The sequence below is a fragment of the Eulemur rufifrons genome, chromosome 17 (genome assembly GCF_041146395.1).
Source record: "Eulemur rufifrons isolate Redbay chromosome 17, OSU_ERuf_1, whole genome shotgun sequence".
NCBI lineage: Eukaryota > Metazoa > Chordata > Mammalia > Primates > Lemuridae > Eulemur > Eulemur rufifrons.
Genome location: NC_090999.1, coordinates 65,462,161 through 65,483,445, shown reverse-complemented (window position 1 = coordinate 65,483,445; position 21,285 = coordinate 65,462,161). Strand labels below are relative to the sequence as shown.

Below are 21,285 nucleotides of genomic sequence, written 5' to 3'. Positions count from 1 at the left end.
ATTTGGCCTTTAATCAGGTTAAGACCCAAACCTTGTTTTGCTATATAAACCCTTATTCCCAAGTTTGTAATATTCTCAGTCTGTTATCTGATACTGTCCAGGTTGCTGGTATTAGGAATTTTTTGGCCATTTAAACATTAATTAATGTCTTCAAAATTTGGAAAATAGAAAGCTATCATTAGCTACAATGGTTATTTATTTTATTTTGAGCAGTAATTATCTGTAGTTTCTTTTCCTTCTATAGCTCATTTTTATTCACAATCTTTGCTGGTTAGTTATATTTTTAAAAAATTAAATCATTTTAGTATAAAGTTTATTCCTTATGATGTCATTTTTATTAGAGGTCATCCTCCTGGTGTACAATATTATTTATCCTATAATTTTTAATCTCTTTGTGTCTTCTTTGAACACAAGATATTAAATTTCCTTAACTTTTTTTAATTGTCTCATGGCTTTATAATCACATTGCTGATTTTTCCTTCTTTTTGTAAGGACTATTGGTGTATATTGGAGATATAAAGTATGTTTTCTAAAAATTAAGACACTTTCAACCAAACATAGACAATTAATATGAACTTTTTTAGGCATCTAAAAGTTTTTAAACTTAATAAAATATTAGTTATCTGTACATTTTATGATTAAAGTAACTTCTGTCTCTAAGCCTGCTACTTTTGGTGATCTCTATAGTAACCCAGGTGACCCTGCTCTTTGGTCTCTCTTGTCCCGAGTTGTTGCTCAATATGCTCAACGAAATGCAAAGGTGAGTAGTGTCCTAAATTCTGGCAAAAGCTACAATAACTTGTGATGTGGTAAATATTATAATTTTAAGTTATAGCATGATTTTTCTGGAAGATAATTAATACAGTGAAGGGAGTTCTGTTATTTAACCAAATTTTCCTTCAGTCATTCAACAAGTACTAGACTGAGTTTCCTCCTTGTATTATTGTACTGTTCTGGGTGTTGGGGAAGCTACAAAGAAGTAGGAAAATCTTTTTGAACACATACAGATTATGTTAATGACTGTATCATAAAGTGACATGACATTGCCATGTAGTGAGCATTAGCTATGTGTTTTTGAATCCCAAAAGAGAATTTTACTTAAAAGCTTTTTAAAGGTAAGATGAAAAGAACTACAACACTGCTAATGTCCAAAAATGTAAGTATAAACGTGAAGTCACTGATTATAAGGATTATATACTGTATTGTAGTTTGTACAGCCACACATTTTTAGAACTCTATATTCTGTTAACTCCTATGGTTAATATGTCCTTTCATATAGTTCGCTTAACTGGTTGATAAACATAATGGCAATAGCTATTATGGTTTGAACACATATCATGTCTAATAATTCTAATATTTGCAGTCTGTGGGTCTGTTTCTGTTAGTCCTACTGGTTTTCACCTATGGTGGCTTTGTTTCTTTGTCTGTCTGATTGTGTGTACTTGAAAATTATTTGTAGTAATAATTTGAAGCTTAAAACTAAGGTACCTTTCTTTAGAAAGGATTTATATTTGCTTCTGCCAGGTGCTTAGGAGCTCTACCAATCTGGGACTGCCTTATATAAGGCTTAGAACTTGAGGTTTCTGGACCAACCAGGCTACTCTGTGCCTGGGTTACAAGGTCACCTGAGACCTGGCTTAATTTGGATTCGCCTGGAACCTGAGCATGTAGCCACTTGGGGGTCAGCTTATTCTGATGTGGGTTTCCTTTATACTCCCCTCCTTGTGTGAGCCCTGGGCTTTAATTTCTGTCCCTGTAGCCCATCTTTAAGATGAAAACTAAAATTTGTTGGCATCTGCAAATGGCAGAAGTGGCTTCCCTGTTCACTTGTCTTTCTGGATTCCAGTTTTCTCTTTTAGGTTTGGCCTGGTAAGTCCTTAATATCTTGTCAATTATTAAATGCTTTTAAGAATACGGTTTTTAATATCCTACTGTTTCTCAAACTTTAATGTGCCATTGAAATCACCTGGTGATCTTGTTAAAATTTAGTAGGTCTAGGGTGGGGCCCAAGTGTCTGAATTTCTAACAACTTCCAGGGGATGTCAGTGCTGCTGGTGCACAGGCCACAGTTTCAGCAGCAAAGTTTTATTCCACATTTTTAGTTATTCTAAGTGAATTAATTGACTCGGAGAACCTAGAAGACCATGATTATTAGGCACTGGAATGAAGTACTTCATTATGTGTCAGCTACTGTGCTAAGCATTTTTATATATTTTGTCATTTAATCCCAGCAACTTTATGAAGTAGCTGCAAGTATTGTCCATTTTATAGAGGAGGATACTTGAGACAGAGTTTAAATAACTTGTATAAAATCAGTTAATAGTTGCGATGATGGGATTCAATCCCAGATTAACTCCCAAATCCTTCTACTCTGCTGTGTTGACTTTCTTCTTTTTAATCTATCTTCTATTTGTTTTATATTGAATTTTTTTAAAGTTTATTTATGTTTTTAGCATTCTTTTTATTTATTTATTTATTTTTATTTTTATTTCAGGATACTATGGGGGTACAAATATTTTGGTTATAATTAATGACTTTGCCTCACCCAAGCCAGGGCTAGAGGCATGACCTTCCCCAATACAGTGCACACACCTCATCCACTAGTTGTAAGTTTACCTACCCAACCCCCTCCCACCTGACTAGCATCCAGTGAATATTACTTTTGTGTGAGCACCTTAGTGTTGATCAGTTAGTACCAATGTGACAGCGAGAACATGTGAAGGCTATTCCTCCGATCTTGTGATACCTCACTGCGGATAATGGGCTCAAGCTCAATCCAGGAAAATATAAGAGGTGCTAGATCACTGTCGTTTCTTATAATTGAGTAATATTCCATTGTATACATCTACCAAAGTTTAATAATCCGCTCATGAATTCACGGGCACTTGGGTTGTTTCCACATCCTTGCAATAGTGAATTGTGCTGCCATAAACATTTGGGTGCAGATGTCTTTATTATAGAATGACTTTTGCTCTTTGGGTAGATGCCTAAGAGTGCTATTGCTGGATCGAACGGTATTTCTATTTTTAACTCTTTGAGGTATCTCCACATTCTTTTCCACAGAGGTTTTAGTATTCCTTATTTATGTGCTAAATACAGTTTTGAAAACATTTCTGATACACTTCTGGTATGAAATGAGGGATACAGTTTTCTCTTTTTTTTTCTGAGACAGAGTCTTGCTCTTTTGCCCAGGCTAGAGTGCCGTGGCGTCAGCCTAGCTCACACCAACCTCAAACTCCTGGGCTCAAGAGATCCTCCCACCTCAGCCTCCCAAGTAGCTGGGAGTATCGGCATGTGCCACCACACCCGACTAATTTTTTTCTATTTTTAGTTGCCCGGCTGATTTTTTCTATTTTTTAGTAGAGAGGGGATCTCGCTTTTGCTCAGGCTGGTCTCAAACTCCTGAGTTCAAGCAATCCTCCACCTCAGCCTCCCAGAGTGCCAGGATTACAGGTGTGAGCCACCATGCCTGGCCTTATAGTATTCTTTTGATGTAAAATGAAATCATTCTTGTAATTTACTTTCTTTTCCAGGTAAAATGTCTAATAATTGAATTTTTAAGAGTTATGGATTTCAGATTGACCTTATGAAAACTCTATGATGCTACATATATTTTTCTTATTTTTAGTAGTGATTTGCTTATTGAAGCAATGATGAGCTTCATGGTGCTCTGAACTTTTGTTATTTATTTTACTAGGGACTATGAAAGTTTAAAACATACTATGTATTTTCATGGAGTAAAACCATGTTAGTTTATCTTTTGATCTCTTCCTCCCTTCCTTCCTCTCTGCTCTTGTCTCTTTTCCAGCCTTTCTTCCATGATCTCTTTTATATTATTAGAAAATGTGTACATTTATTTGGTACCACTGTAAAATCATGTAACTTTTGAACTGTTGAATGAGTATTGTAAAAGAGGAGTTGAAATGATCATAGTGGAAAAGATTTCCTTTCACAAAAATATTAAACTAGTCTTTTAAACAGTACTAATAAGTTGATACATCAGGAGTTTAGAAGTTGTGCGTGTGATAAAACTAAGCCTTTCAAATAATTTAATGGAAAGATTTTGTCTTAATTTTTACTATTTCATGAAAGTTGTTACATTTGCCTAATCAGTATTTTCTATTATAGGGAGGCGCTGTAGCAGGAAACGTGGCTCATATTCTGGACTCAAATCATGGGAAGGTTAGTTTGCCCTAGTACCACGGAAATGTTCAACTTGTTAAGTAATATTTATGAAGGAATTAAATAATTTTTCTTCATAGCTCTGGGGTCACATCATATCAAATACTTTCATCAGTTTAAAAGACAGGGAGCTACAAAGAGAATTGGTTAAAATATTTCTTTTCTTTTATGTAGAAGGCATTACTATATACTGCAGTAAATCAGTTGGCAATGGGAAGCAGTTCAGCAGAAGATGAAAAGAATATTGCACTAAAGACCATTCAGAAGGCAGCGCTCCTTTCTCCAGGTGAATATAATATTCATTTCACTAATTCAGATTCTGTCAATCTTGCATTTGTGAGTTATAGAAACAAAGTTTTTATTTCCAGAAAATAAGACAAAAGGGAATTTTAAGAAAATGTTTTAAGATTTTGCATACTATTTGATTGTCTGCTTTTGGCCACTATTAATTAAGACAGAATCAATTACTGGAACAGGCTGAAAGGAATGCCTACTTAAAGATACTCTATTACCTGTTAATGAAAATCCGAATTATATATGTATTTTCAAGAAGTTTTAAAGAGGTTTACCTATAGCTACTAAATTAGTTAATAAGCATATTTAGATATTTGTAGTTTGAAGAATGGGATATGTCTTATGTGGCAACTATTGGAAATGTCAAGGTTATGACCTCTTTGGAGCTAGCTGTTGCATATGACTACTTCAGCATGTATCCATTAACACTACTGGAAAAATACCTTAGAGGACTGTAATGTGTAGCAATGTAGAGTTATGAGGTGGATTTTTATATAATACTATTTTAAACATGAAATATAGCATTAAAATTTATTCCTCTAGAGCACTTCAAACATTTGTTAGATCAGAATGCTATTGCTTTTGTTTAGGCATTGTTGGTAAACAGAGTGTACAAAAAATAGGTTCAATGTTATCTTCACAATAAACTGTAAAGATCCTAACTAAGCTGCAAAATATCTAACATTTCAGGGATTATTTTATAAAATAAGTAAACAGACCAATATCCTGTTGATTATCCTTATTTTCATTTTGACATGGTCAGAACAAAAAAAAATTGAATTTGTCTATATTATATATTGATAAGTTTCTGGTTTTTGGAGATGTTCTCAAGCAAATATTAGATAGACTTACTCTCAAGAATTCTTATTGTGGATACAGAATGACAGAAGATCTATTAGCGTTTGATTGTGTAAGGCCATAGACTTGAAAAAGGTAAGATTGCCCAGACAAGTCTTCTCTAATGATCTCCTCTGATTTTCCCATATTATCTGGATACACACATACTCAAGGAAGCAGAGTCATCATATAATGTGCTTAAAACAGGGACTGGGTGGTGAAGATGAGTGCCTGTTCGAGACTTGGGAGTCCAATGAAAGTGAATATAATTGTAGTTATATGTGACTATACATCTAGTCTTTGTAGATATTTAGTTGAACAAAGTACATTTTTGCTAAATGTATACCAAGGAGTCTTTTCAGGAATTTGAAGATAATCCCAAGAATTTAGAATTGAATAAAAGAAAATCCAATTTCTGCTAGATTAGTGTTTCTGTGATACTAAGAGGTATTTTCAACAAACTGTAGTTTAAAATTATTAGGTTTGTAGTTTATATATTATCCCAGTATCACTTTATTTCATAGAGTATTGGAGTTGCTGATTATCTGTGGAAGAGTTAATAGAAACAGCAATTTGTTTGTATTGTGACAGAAGAAATTGCTGCCTACTATGGTCCATCCCCCTGCCAGAAATCTAAAGTATGTAATAACATAAGATCCCTAAAGGGGTTGTTCACTTAATCTTAAAAGTAAGTCAATATTAAGAAACTGAATCCTCTTCAGTTGGAATCATGGAATTTTAGACCTGATGGTACCTCGGCCTTGTTTTATAGAAAAATGAATCCCAAAGGAAAAGCTACCACATGTTAATTAGTGGCATTGCTAGACCTAAAACCCTAAGGTTCAGTCATGTGCCTTTCATTATATAGTAATCAGATCTCATTATAAATAAATTCTAGGGAATGGTACCCATTTGTTTGTTCTAGAATTTGAATATGTCTGTGTTACTTAAAATAAGACAGTTGTCTGGGGCAGAAATTATTTCATAACATAAAGGTATGTATTTAATTTTTTATAAAGGTTTTTCATCTGTATAGATTTTAATGAGTCTTGTGATTTTATTCTTATACTATTAGCGGTAATACTGACCATCTAAATGAAATAGATACATATTTCATACCTTTGATAGGAGTCATATATTGAATGGAGCAGTCAGATAAGAAAAAATATAAAACTAAAGCTACTCATGGTGCATAACAGACTTAAGGCATGAAACTGTAAGAATTCTAGAAGAAAATGTTGGAAATACTCTTACAGACATTGGCCTAGGCGAAGAATTTGTGAAGAAGACCCCAAAGGCACACCAACAACAAAAATAAATAAATGGGACCTGATCAAATTAAAAAGTTTCTGCACAGCCAAGGAAACTATCACGAGAGCAAACAGACAACCTACATGATGGGAGAAAATATTTGCATGCTATACATCCGATAAAGGGCTGATAACTAGAATCTATATAGAACTCAGGAAAATCAGCAATAATAAAAAATTAAACAAGCCAAAAGAAGACAGATTAATGGCCAAGAAACAGAGGAAAAAATGCTCAACATCTCTAATCATCAGGGAAATGCAAATCAAAACCACAATGACATATCACTTAACTCCAGTAAGAATGGCCTTTATCAAAAAGTCCCAAAACAATAAATGTTGGTGTGGACGCAGAGAGATAGGAACACTCATACACTGCTGGTGGGACTGCAGACTAATATAACCTCTATGGAAAGTAATATGGGGATACCTCAAAGAGCTAAAAGTGGAACTATCATTTGATCCAGCAATCCCATTACTGGGCATCTACCCAAAGGATAAAAAGACATTCTATAAAAAAGACATCTGCACTCGAATGTTTATAGCAGCACAATTCACAATTGCAAAGATGTGGAAACAATCCAAGTGCCCATCAATACATGAGTGGATTAATAAGATGTGGTATATGTGTAGCATGGAGTACTACTCAGCCACAAAAAACAATGGTGATCTAGCACCTCTTGTATTATCCTGGATAGAGCTGGAGCTCATTCTAAGTAAAGTATCCCAAGAATGGAAAAACAAGCACCACATGTAATCACCATCAAATTGGTATTAATTGATCAACACTTTCGTGTACATATAGTAGCAGCACTCATTGAGGGTCAGGCAGGTGGGAGGGGGAAGAAGGGATGGTTATATTCACACCTAATGGGCGTAGTACGCACTGTCTGGGGGATGGACACGCTTGAAACTCTGACTTGGGTGGGGCAAAGGCAATGTATGTAACCTAAGCATTTGTACCCCCATAATATGCCGAAATAAAAAACAAAAGAACTAAAGCTAAAAAGTTTGATCAAGTGATTGTATTGTTTAACTAACACCCCCTTGGGGGATTTTAAATCACTGATTTGCTTTTTAAGGGTAGCAGGACTAAAATATTAACTGTTGAAGTAAACTGCAAAATAAGATTTATAAAAATAAAAGACCAAGGAAATGAAAAAAACCTCTATGTTCCAGAAATCTTCTTCCAATTTTTTCTTTTCATAAGGAACTTGCTTAAAAAGGGAAGTCTGTATGCATAATCTCTTTCTCTTATTACCTCTCTGTCCCACTGCTTGTTGTCACGCTTCCTCCCTCCCGGGAAACTGCTGTCAAGGTGTGAAGGAAGGAAATATCAAATGAACTAAAGGATATATAATTATATAAATGCTTTGCTTGGAGTGATAGAGTGACTTCCATGCCTGCCTGTTAAAATACAGATAAAATCTTGAACCTTTCCTTTTGCTCAAACTTTTCTTAAGACCTAAAAAAATTGTGTTACCTTGGTTATTCTGTGACAAAGCCTTTAAAACAAGGACTGAATAATGAAGATAAGTGTCTATTTGAGGTTTGTCCTTGGTGTGAAGTAAAAGTGGATCTAATTGCCCTTTCCTTGGTAGTCTAGCACTCTAGGCAACTGAGCTAACCAGCCACGGAAGAAGAGCTTAATATATTTCTCATCCTCTGACATGTTTAGAAAAAATGGCAAATCTTGAAAGATGGATGTAGTAATGTGTCTCTGAAAACAAGTATAATTCAGTTTTCCTTTAAAAAAGGGGAATTTTTATGGAGATATAATTAATTTCTTTTTATACTCTCATTTTTGGTAGTTTTCCAACATGTTGATATTAATTTTTACTCTCATTTTTGATAGTTTTTCAGCAGCATGTTGATCTTAACAAGACTTCTAACTGTATTTCCTGTTTTTAGGTGACCCTGCTATCTGGGCCGGGCTAATGTCAGCCTGTCATGCTGATCATAAACTGGCTCTAGTGAACAACGCTCAGCCAAAGAGGACAGATTTGTACTTGGCATTGTTATCTGCTGTTTCTGCTTCAAGTAAGTTTTAAAAAACATTTTTATACATGATTTAATTCAGATTCTTTAAATGGTAAAATCAGGAAAACAACTTCAGCATATATTGTTATAAAAAATACACTCATTAAAGAATCCACAGGTGTAACAGCTGTACAGAAATGTGATGGACATATATATTCTTCTCTTCTATATAGCTAAAAAGTCCAATATGTTCTGTTAGCTGAAATCTTCATTTTGTGGCAGTTTTCTGCTTTGAGTCTTGACCAGTGTTTTAGGACAGAGGTGACCTGGAAGCAATCCTTTACTAAAACCAGCACTGAAATTGTCCTTTGATTCTTCCTGGGAATCTTGGCTAGGGTAGCTGTTGTTCTAATCAGATTTAGTTAGCATTATTTTGTAAATCTATAAATTTCTTCATTGAAGCTGGGAATCGAAAATGGTTCTCTAGACTAATCTATGTTTAGGCCTAGGTAGCTGGATATTTCCAAGAGGTATGTCGCAGAACTTTTGAAATAAGCACTATGTTAAGAATTATTTGCAGTTTTTATAGCACTTTTCACTGTAATTGTAATAAGGTTGGTCTCTACATCCTTAATTCTAAAATAGCTTTCCCAGACAAAACTTCTTGGTACTAGAGCCTTTGAAGAAACCATTATTTTAAGTATTATTCCACCATCGTTTCACCATTATTTTAAGAACCGTAGCACTTTTCACTGTTAGTTTAAGAATCCTTCGTTGGAGTTGATTTTTGTGAGAGGTGGCAAGTGCAGGTCCTCTGTCAGTCCTGTGTTTGATTTGATTATCGGGAGAGATGAGAAGTGCGCATTTTTGTGAGAGGTGAAAAGTGGTCTACCTAAAAAGATACATAAGACAGAGTCTGTTTCTTCTGCCTAGCTTAGGAAAAGGCATATTGAACATGCTTTTTTATCTAGCAACAAAAAAGCAGCATTGTATATAATGTTTCTGTCTAGTAAAGCCCATCTGGTTACTCAGGCACCCTCTGCCTGCATTATCAATCACAATCAACAGAATTCTAGAAGCCTAGACAGAAAGCAGAATTCCACCATAAATCATAATCCAGGATGCGCTCCCTGTCCCTGGCTCCTTAATTTAATCACATTTGCCATGTAAGGTAACATATACACAGGTTCAAGGATTAGACATTGATATCTTTGAGGGGACAGTATTCTTCCTATCAAAATCATATTTAAAAAAAAAGAAAAGTGATCTACACATAGGTTAACCTACTTTGATTAACAAAAAGATTACCCTACTTTTGTCTCAGAACAGTAGTTTTTCACTAAATTAATTTTAGGTTATTAGTTATTTTTTAGTAAATGTTAAGTGTTGTCAGTGGGTGTCTGTGATTTCCTCGGTGGCTTAGGATGTGGTTGTTAGTAGAGGCTGTCATAAAGTTTTACTGGGGTCTGGGATGTCAGGTGGGCCACTGTTCAGGCCCAAATCATGGCAATGGCGGGCTAATTATTCCTGTCCTTTGGCTCCAGGATGGCTTAGGCTGGCACTGGTGTCAGTGGGTCCAGGCAGGCCAATTCTTAGACCTCTAGGTAGCTTTCTTGGGTGCTGGGAATGGCATCAGTGGGTGGGTGGGTTGGGTGGGTTTTTGAACCCCTGGGCAGCAGGTGTGGAATGGGCTTGGCAGTGGAAGTGGTGGGACAATCTTCTGGGACCCCAGCAGTCTGGACTAGTATTGGTATTTGCTGCAATGGGCAGGGTAGGCCAGTACCCAGGCCCATAGGTGGTATGTGCAGGTTGGTGCCAGCTGCAGTGTTAACCACAGGTTGGGTGGGCCCAACCTCAGACCCCAAGAGGAGTGCTCAGGTGTCAATTGTGGTAGGCTGGGCTGGGCAACCCCCAGGCCTCTGGGTGGGTGCTCAAGTCTGTGCCGGGCAGACCTGTCCTTAGTTCCTCTAATGATGCATGTAGGTACTGGCTGTGGTAGGCAGGAATGAGATGATCTCCAGGCTGCCAATGGAATGCTCAAGTGGGGGCATCAGCAGCTGTGCTATGGCCCTGCTATTGGGGACGGTGTGGTTGCTTTCAGTGGGAGCAGCTGTAGGCAGGTGGCTGAGGGAGGCATGTGCTTTGCTCGTGCCTTGGCGTCACCACAGCCTACAGTGGCTGTCAGTGGGGTGCTGGGGATGTGGAGATGCAAGGGCTGTGTGGCTCCTGGTGCCCCAGGACAGGATGCAGTCTGGTAAGGAGTAGACTATCAAAGTGGCACTGTGCTGTAGCTTCTTAGAACTTGGGGTTTTGTGGGTCTCAGTGTGAGCTCCCTTTTTGGAGCAATGCCACTGCATAGTCTTCAGGCAGCTTCCTGTGTTAGTCTCAGGGCCCACAAAGGTGGAGGGGCTCTCCCGTGACTAGGATTGTAGGAGTCCAAGGCAGGCATGTAGACAGCTGGGTGTCTCTCAATTACTCTTTCCCTACATTAGAGAGCCTTTCCAGGCTCCCAGCTGATCCTGGCCCAATCCTAAGCAGGCTACCTCTCTTCCCTTTCCTTCCTTCCTTCCTTTTCTTTAATTACGGTGTTCTCTGTTAGATGACCTATTCAAAATTGTGATTATTTACTTGCTGTTTTGGTTCTTCTCCATGAAGAGATAAGTACCTGATGAATCTTGTCAGCCATCTTTTTTTTTTCCCCTAGAGGCCGGGTCTCACTTACTCTGTTGACCAGGCTGAAGTGCAGTGGTGCAATCATAGAACACTGTAAGCTCAAACTCCTGGCCTCAAGCAATCCTCCCTCCTCAGCCTCCTGAGAAGCTAGGACTATAGGCATGCACCACCACACCTGGCTAATCTTTAAATTCTTTGTAAAGATAGGGGTCTCACTGTGTTGCCCAGGTTGGTCTCAAACTCCTGGGCTCAAGTGATCCTCTTGCCTTGGTCTCCCAAAGTGCTGGGATTACAGGTGTGAGCCACCATGCCTGGCTTAGTCAGCCATCTGGAAGCTGACACTTAACTAATGAATTTTACCAACATTTAAGGAAAAAAACAATACCACTTGTACACAAATACTTCCAGAAAATCAAAAAGATGTTAACACTTCTGACATTTTCCATGAGGCCAGCATTACCCAATGCCAAAACCAGGTAAAGACATTACAAGAAAAGAAAACTACAGAACATCATCACTCATGAATATAGATGGAAGAATTTAATAACAAAACTTTAGTAATTCAAACCCAGCAACTCATAGAAAAAATAATACATTATGATGAAGTGGGGTTTAGGTCAGGAATGCAATATTGCTTTAGCATTTGAAAATGAATGTAATTCACCATTTAATATCTGTGAAAGATACCAGACAGAGTTTATACTATATGATTCCACTTACATGAAATTTTAGAAAGTGCAAACTGGCCTGTTGTGACAAAATACAGATTAGAAGCTGTCTAGGAACAGAGGCTAAGGGAGGATGGGGTGAGTTGGGGACAGAAGAGTAATTACAAAGGGGCAAGAGGAAACTTTGGGTAATGATGAATATGTCCATGGTTTTGATTGTGCTGATGGTTCACTGGTGTGTACTTATGTTAAAACTTATCAGATTGTGTAGTTTGCATATGTGCTGCTTATTTTATATCCATTATATAGCAGTAAATCTTTACGTTATTTTCAATGAATTCTTTTCATTGTTACTATACATACAGTGATTTTTTTTTTTTATGTAAGTCACAAGTATATGAGGCTTTAAGTTATTTAGCTACAAATACTCCCACCATGAAACATTTCAGAAACCTGTCTTATGTCAGGATAGTTTATAGTATTCCAGTGGTACATGTAAGTTTTAAAAACTATATATGCATGATAAGTCTAATTGTAATATTTTTTGCAACTAGTTAGTCTTCTGAGAACACAATATAAATTGCAGAAGAAAGTAACATCAACATATTTGGTTTACAGTTAAAGACAAAGAATTCTTTGAAAATTACAACCAGTCTCTTGAAATGTGGTCTCTCTCACAAGCTGTCACTGGTCTGTTAGATACTGGAAGAATATCTGAAGCTGAGGCTCTCTGCACAAAGGTATTGTTATGGAATGTGCATTGAAATTCATGAATTCTTATCCTACTTGGAAAATAACTTCAGAAATGGAGTGCATGTTATTTAAAGAGCATGTGGTGGTGGTGATAATTATGGTGATAATAACCATTTATTGATTACTGTACTTACTACAAGCCAATGCCTGTATTTAGCATTTTGTGTTTGAACTTCCCAACAATCCTATGATGTAGGTATTTATTAGTATCCCCATTTTTACAGTTGAGGAAACCAAGGCTTAAAGAGGATAAGAAATTTGTACAGGAACTCACAATTAGAAATGGATAGAGTTGCGATTTGAATTCTTTGATTTTTCCCTTCAGAATGCTATATTTTCCAGTATCCCTTCATTTTCCCAAAGTTCTGGATCACATAGGATGACCATGGAGATTGTTGAATGGGTGCCTGGAGCTACTCAGTAGCCAATTTTTACATGCCAGGATGTAGGGCTCTATGCTTACAGGCTCTGTGAGTAAATTCTTAGTGCCTTGCTTAGCACATAGTAGGAGCTCAATAAATATTCATTGAATGAATCAGTTTCCTAAACCTACTTAGAAATAATTTAATAGTTAAGGAGAGTTTTAAACATGACTTTGCTTGAAAACATTATAAATGCTTACCAGGGAGATCGTGTTTGCCTGTGTTGTCTTCCGAGAAATGCTTTTTGAAACATCAATCTAAATTTTACAGAGAAAGAAGAATGGACTTTTGAAGATTCCTTTGGTCCTTGAATTCTGTGAAAAGCAGAATAATACATTTTCTCTTTTATTTAAGGAATTACACCTAAGTTCAGATAGGGTATTACACAGTGGACATTTACTAAGCTTTAATTCACAATTGCTATGTGCTCTCTAATGGAATAAGTAATACTTTATGAATCTTGCCTTGTCATTTTATTATTCCATTCTCTTACTTTAGAAGAAAGGAATTAAATAAACTTTAAAAATACATTTAAGACTATCATCTAATGAGTACAAAATAAAAAAGTATGCTATTGAGGGAAAAGCAATAAAAAAAGAAATATTTAATAGTGGAAGGACTTGTTTAGAGAAATTCTTTTACTTTCATATTTATGTGGAAAGATACACACTTACATATATACATTTGTGTATGTATATATGTGTTTTAAGGTATAAATAATAGCTTAGGGAAATGGGAAAATGGGTAATTTGTCTTATTCCTAGTACCTTAGAAGTGTGTTCCTGAAATAATGACATGCAGTGAATATTCTTATTAAGAAGTTAAGAAAGAAAAAATTTATACCTCTTTCCTTCTTGCATAGTATAGTTTATTCAAGTAAGGAATAGTGATAGCCTTCACTCTTAATTTTATATTTTCGTAGTTCAGGTATTTACATTCAGAACCTAAAATTTTCAGGCTATCACCCAGGAGTAAACAAAGTCAAAGGGACATATTAAATCCAAAATAAATGACTTATAAATCACAATAATAGCATTATTGATTTTAAAGATTATTTAAGTGAAGTATAGGGTTTGATATTCTTAAGCTGTTCAGTGTTTTGTTTTGCAGTTGTTTACTGTATAATAAAAAAAGGTTTAGATTCAGAATTTTTTCCCAACATGGAGAATAGCCTAATTGCCTTTCACATTTAACATTTAAGAGCCTATTTGATGTATTCCTATTCGGGATTTAATTTTTAGAATTTAAAAAGTAACCCTGATCAGCCAGCTGTCATCTTACTTTTGAGACAAGTTCAGTGTAAACCACTCCTGGAATCACAGAAGCCACTCCCAGATGCTGTACTTGAAGAGCTACAAAAAACAGTCATGTCCAACTCAACCTCTGTTCCAGCTTGGCAGGTAAGTTCTCTCCTTTCATACATGAGTCCTGAATTAAAATACTCCATGATATTAGTTGAGGTCAGGAATATGCTTTATCTTTGTCTTGCTTACAATCTTACCATGGTATCTCTCAATTTCAAGACGTAAAAGAGTATTGTGGTTAGAGAAACTAAGGAAGTTGAATACTAATTTAGAATCTGCTACTATAACACTTCAGAGCTTTCTTAATTATAAATTTCTTCAATTTAAAACAATGGAGAAAATACCCTTTTACATGGATTGATGGAGGAGAGCTAAAGAAGTGTTGCAGACATTTTATATATAATAAGGGTACAGTAATAGTGTTTAACTCTGCCTCTAAAGGGGATATGTGTAGTTTTTCCCTAGCTAATTTGCAGGTAACCTGTATTTAGTGCTTTCAGAAATAGGTATTTCAGAATTGATACTTGAATCAACAAATTTATCTGCTCTTTTAGCTGGCTCTGGTTATCCAAAATGATAAATACACAATGATCATTATGTGCTTTGTTCTTATTGATATTAAAATACAAAGAAGCACATAATTTTATTTAATTTGTTGTGTTTCTTTCTGTACCCCATAGAAAGTATCAAAGAAGCTTTGTTACAGATTTTTTTAGAAGCTTATTATTATATTTTACTATAATTTGGTTTTCATTCACATCTTCTATTATATCCGCTTTTTGATATCCTTGCTTTAGAGAATTAAAAACATGATCTAATTGCATGAAATAGTTGGGTTGTGCAAGGTAAGCCTCCATTTTACTCTAATCCTTGAAGAAAGATAGTGTTTTTCCCCCTCTTTTAGAGTAAGTTTGCCATATGATAAATCTCATGATCACATGTTCTTTATCAAGGGGAGAAATACTTTGTCAACTAAAAGGGAAAAATTGAAGGATAAATTATATAGTAAGTAAAGTCTTAAGAGATTGTATGCATATGTGTGTTTTCTTTTGTATTCTATAATTCACAGAGAATAAAGTGTGAAAATCTTAAAAGTACCATTCATTAAACTTTTACATATATACATACCTGTTTAACTGCTACCCATATCAAGATACAGAACATTTCTAGCAACCTAACTTCCTCCCCTGTGCCTCTCTCAGTTGATCTTCCTCCCACCTCCAAAAAGGGAAACCACTATTGTGACTTCTATCACTTCTATCTCATTTTGCCTATTTTTGAACTTCATATAACTAAATGGAGTACTCCTTTGTATCTGGTTACTTTCGCTCAACATCATGTCTGTGAGATTCATTTAGTTGCTTCATTTGCCCAGAATTTTTTTCATTTCATTTTATGGATATACTGTTAATATCTATTCATTACTGTTGATGGACATTTGGATTGTTTCAGGGTTTGGTTATTATGAATAATGCTGTTGTGACCATCCTTGGACATGTCTTTTGGTGGGTCACAGGGTGTATGTGTATTTACTTTAGCAGATCTGCCAAACAGTTTCCAGAATGGTTGTACCAGTTTATACTCGCATCAGTAGTGCATGAGCATTCCAAGTGCTGGTATTGCTGGATTGTTGTTTATTCCCCCCGTTTTGGTGGATATGTAGGTAATAATATCTTGTGGTGGTTTTTAACTTGCATTTACCTGATGCCTAATGATGTCAAGCAACTTTTCATGTGCTTATTTTTCATGTGCTTGTATTTATTAAGCTTTTGGATAGTCTCTTTTTGAAGTGCTTTGCATAATTTTTAATGCGATATTTATTTTTTTCTTACTGAATTATTGGAATTCATTATATTTGCAGGATATAAGCACATTTTTGGATACTTGTATTGCAAAGACTTTCTCACATCTGTGGTTTCCCTTAGCACTTTCTTAATGTTATTTTTTGATGAATAGTTAATTTTAATGAAGTCTCATTTTTCATTTTTAAATGGTAAATGCTTTTTTGGGGTGTTCTATTTAAGAGAACTTTGCTTACTCCAAGTTCATGAAAATTTTTTATGTTTTGGTTTAGAAATTTTATTGTTTTACCTTTCACATTTAGGTCTACAATTTATCCAGGATTAATCTTTGTGAATATTGCAAGGGTTAAAGTTTATTTTTTTCCATATGGATATCTAATTAATCTAGTTCTATTCTTTAAAAGACCATTTGGTCCCATTGAATTACAATGATCCCTTTGTCATAAATCAGCTGACTCTGTAAGTATGGGTCTTTTAGGGCTACCTATTCTTTTCCATTGATCTATTTGTAGAATAATTATAATAATATACTATAATAAAAATTAGGTAAATATGATCTCTCTCTCAAAGTAGCTTATTGTATTGTACCATAGGTAACTGAAAGCATGTATAAGGGGGGACTACTGTAAATTCCCACGCATACACACAAAAGCCCTACTGTAATCTTGGTTGAGATTGTGGAATCTGTAGTTTAATTTGGAGAAACTTGACAAAGTAATACTCTGCTGAATCTTTCTGTACATGGATGTGGTATATTCCTCAATTTAATTAAGTTTGAAATTTCTCTCATCAGTGTTTTGTAATTTTCAACCTAGAGGTCTTTTCCATTTATGTGTTAAATTTATTTCTAGGTATTTGGCATTTTTTTTTCATTTTTTTCATATATTATCTCCAAACGTTTAGAAATGCTGTTGGTTTTATATATTGACCCTCCAGCAAACTTACTAAATTCACTTTTTCTTTGAGATGGTTTTGGATTTTGTACATAGGGAATTATGCCCTTGTGAATAATGAAGTTTTACTTTTTTCTTCCCAATATTTACATATTAAATTTTTTTCTTGCCTTATTTCGCTGTCTATAGGCTTTAATACAATGTTAAATAAAAGTGGTGATAAGTAAACATTCTTCTGTCGTCCTTACCTCAGGTAGAGAACATTCACTATATCATTATTAAGTACAGTGTTTGCTATAGGTTTTTATAAATATCTTTATCAGATTAAAGAAGTTCTATTCTGAATTTGTTTAGCAGGGTTTTTTTTTTTTAATAATGAATGGGTCTTGAGTTTTAGCAAATGCTTTTTTGGGGCGTCTATTAATATTAGAAGGGTCTTTTCTTTCCTCTGTTAATGTGGTAGATTACATTGATTTTCGAATGTTAAACCAACTTTGCATTCTTAGAATAAGCCCTTCTTGATCATGATGTGTTATCCTTTTCATTTGCTGGAGTCAATTTGCTCTAATATCTTCTTTAGAATTTTTTCATCTCTATTTATGAGAGAAATTGGCCTGTAATTTTTTATTCCCGTAGGTCTTTGTTAGGTCTTGATGTCTATGTTGTTATTCGTTTTTTCTTTATTTTCTGAAAGAGAATTTCTTAACTGTGTGGAGGAATTCACCATTGAAGCCATTTAAGCCAGGAATTTTATCAGAAAGGTTTTAATTACAGACTAAATTTCTTCAGTAGACATAGGCCTATTAAGATTTCCTGTCTGTTTAGCATTGGTGAGTTGCAGATTTGTCAAATACATCTCAATTTCAGATTTATTGACATAAAATTATTCATGATCTCTTCTTTTTAATGTTTGCAATATCTATAATGATTTTTCCTTTTTCATTCTATATTGGTAGTTTGTATCTTCTCATTTTTCTCTTAGTAACTTTAGCAATTTTATTAATCTTTTCAAAACTCAACTTTTTGTTTTATTTATTTATACTTTACCTGTTATTAATTTCTTCTTTTTGTTATTTTCTTTGCTCTACTTTATTTGGGTTTAATTTGTTATTTTTTACCCCCTTACCTTCTTGAGATAGAATTTTCTCTTGCACTAATATGTGTACCCCACAACATTTTATGTAGTGCCTTTCATTGTCATTCATTTCAGAATGTTTTCTAATTTCCGTTGGGATTTTTGACTCACTTTTCTTATCTGAAGCATGTTGCACAATTTTATTAATAATATGGGTTTTTTTCTAGATACCTTCTTTTACTGATTGCTAGTTTAATTCCACTTAATCAGAACATTTACTTCAGATGATTTCAGTCCATTGAAATTTATTGAGATTTGTTTTATGATCCAGCATATGGTCAGATTTGATAAATGTATGTGCATTTGCAAACAAGGTGTGTTCTGCAATTACTGAATACAGTCTCTATACGTCGTTTAAATGAGACTGGTTAATTAGGTTTAAATTTTTTGTGTTCTTACTGATTTTGGCTTGTCTCTTTCTTGTATTATTGCTGAGATAAGTGTGTTAAAAAACTAATTCTGGATATGTCTGCTTTCATTTCTGTCAATTTTTGTTTCATAAATTATTATGTTGTTATATACAAATGTAGGAATGTTTATGTCTTCCTATTTAATGGGCTCTTTTGTCATTATGAAATATCCCACTTTATCTCTTAATGTTTCTTATCTTAAAGTCTACCTTTGTTGGTTAGTAATGCAGCCACACAAACATTCTTTTGGTTAATATTTACATGATATATTTGTTTTCACATTGCATTTTGATTTTGTTCCTAGCTTGCCACCTTGGACAACTTTTAGACTTCAGACTAGGTATAGCTAGTACACTGTTGCTAATAGAATGGGCAATATGACTATTACTTTCTTGACCTGTGATTTTTCTGGGTGCAGAACTTACCAATAATTAAATAAAATTTCTAACTTCATCAAAGTTTATTGAACTTATTGAAAGTAGAGTAACAGACTGTGTCCTAAACTAAAATCCTCTACATCCTTTTCCCCTTTTGTTCCTTAGTGGCTGGCACATGTGTATCAGTCCCAAGGAATGATGGGTGCTGCAGAGATGTGTTACAGAAAGAGTCTACAAGTAGCATCCCAACAGGGCAGTTGGAGTGGGAAACTTTCAAGTCTGTTGAAACTAGCACTACTTGCATTGAAAGTCTGCATGGTAAGATCATATTATAATTATGATTATGAAGAATTGATTCTTTTATCTTTCTTTACTCTGAAAGCTGTTCACATAGTGATATTCTACTGAGTTCCTGTTGTTTCATTGTCTTCTAGTGTGGTTTCTTGATAAACTTTGTATTTTGAGCTCTTGATGGATATAAGAGTAACATAAATCCATACCTCACAGCAGAACATTGTCAATGTTCTAGGAAAAAAACAAAGGTTACAATTTTAAAAGTTCAATTATAGTAGGATATATATTTTACTTTCTTGGTTATTTAAATTAGAATTAAACCTAGCTACTCATCTATGACAAAGATGCTAATATTTAACATTTCAGTTATTCTTAATTTAATTTGACATTGTCTAAGAGAGATTGCTAGTAACTTATGACTTGACATTATATTTTCTGATATCAATTTATATATACATATAAATTTAAAAGTCTTATGAGCTCGTAGAGAAAATTCTTCAAGATATATGTTTAAGTAGGAGTGAAGATAAGCTGCAGAACAATATATATGATATAATCCTAACTGAGTGTTTGTATATGTGGCATGTATTTTTAAGAATACACCTTTTGTGTTTGAGTATACATGCACTTATAAGCACACAGAAAGGTATAATTATATGGAAAGATATATAAGAAACTTAATGGCAGTTATTTTAGAAAATGGTACTGTGGGTTTTAAGGGATGGTAGAGGAGAATTTTTCATATCTTTTGATAGTCCTTGAATTTTTATCATGCATATTTCTTTTGTAATTAAAAGATAAACTGTCATTCTTTCTGTTGTACATGATTAGAAGAGATTGGCCTTGTCAGGCCTCAACTAACTCTTTTTTTATCGTAGTATTCCTTGAGAATGTGATTTACTGACTTTAGACATTTTGACAAAGAAATAGAAGAATTAGGAAATTTGTTTTGGCTCTGGTGCCATTACTATAGAACACATTTAAGACCTTTGAATGTGGGTCATGTTTTGTTCATCCTTGCCTCCTTGCTTTACTACTCTGCCTTGTACATAGAAGTCCTCAAAAAATGGTTTCTAAATGAATGGACAAATAATAACATAGTCAAATTTGAAGTGATTTGTGTGGAAAGAAATAGTGGTAACCAAACATTTTGTTTGTGATTACCAAACATTTTGTTTTGTTTGTTCCATATTTATATTTAACAAAGTTCTTTATGACCTTGGTAACTAGTGAGCTTTAGAAGCCACACATAGTACCTATAACATGCTCTTGAATATGTGAACTGGAGAAGTGAACACTCTTTTAGCCTTTATTTTTTAGTTATAAATATTATTTGGTAGTCTTTTTTAATGTTGGAAAATTAAATATGACCTGGAATAAAATAAATTAATAATAGCTATAATAATAGCAAACACATATAATACTTACTTGTGCTAGGTACTGTTATAAGTGCTTTACACTTGTTAACTTATTTAATAGTCACAATAACCCTATTTTACCCATGAGGAAATTAATTTGCAATTTGGTAATAATACCAGCCACCCCCAACTGCTATACCACAAAAATACTTTCTCTGAGAGCCTGTCTTCTGGTTCTACCATTTACTACCTGTGAAACCTTTAGCCAATTAAACTATTTAGAGCTCTTTCCTCTTTTGTAATAGTGGAGATCATAATACCTACTTTGACTTCTTATGGAGTTGTTATGAATAACAAATAAAGTAACCTTTACAAGCACCTTTGTAAACCTTAAAGCACTATCCAAATCTAATTTGTTCTTTTCAGAACATTTAACACCCAACAATTATTATAAAGGAATAATGGAGATACCATATTTCTGTGGTAAACAGCTGGCAGTATGGAGAAGATGGATGTATTAAAATTAAACTTTTTAATGAAAGACTACTGTAGGTATGATAATATATGAACCGGATATTAAACTGAAAGGTTAGTTA

At 34.5% G+C, this 21,285-nt stretch overlaps 1 protein-coding gene across 2 annotated transcripts in view; it reads left to right on the top strand.

The window, feature by feature from the left end:
- The window catches only part of SKIC3 (SKI3 subunit of superkiller complex), a 73,512-nt gene that overhangs the window by 44,490 nt on the left and 7,737 nt on the right, over nt 1-21,285 (top strand). For both annotated transcript variants that reach the window (XM_069491896.1, XM_069491897.1), the window contains 7 exons: nt 688-760; nt 4,129-4,182; nt 4,357-4,468; nt 8,532-8,660; nt 12,560-12,681; nt 14,358-14,516; nt 19,203-19,355. In XM_069491896.1, coding sequence (XP_069347997.1) covers nt 688-760; nt 4,129-4,182; nt 4,357-4,468; nt 8,532-8,660; nt 12,560-12,681; nt 14,358-14,516; nt 19,203-19,355 — 802 coding nt within the window. The remainder of the gene's footprint in view (nt 1-687; nt 761-4,128; nt 4,183-4,356; nt 4,469-8,531; nt 8,661-12,559; nt 12,682-14,357; nt 14,517-19,202; nt 19,356-21,285) is intronic.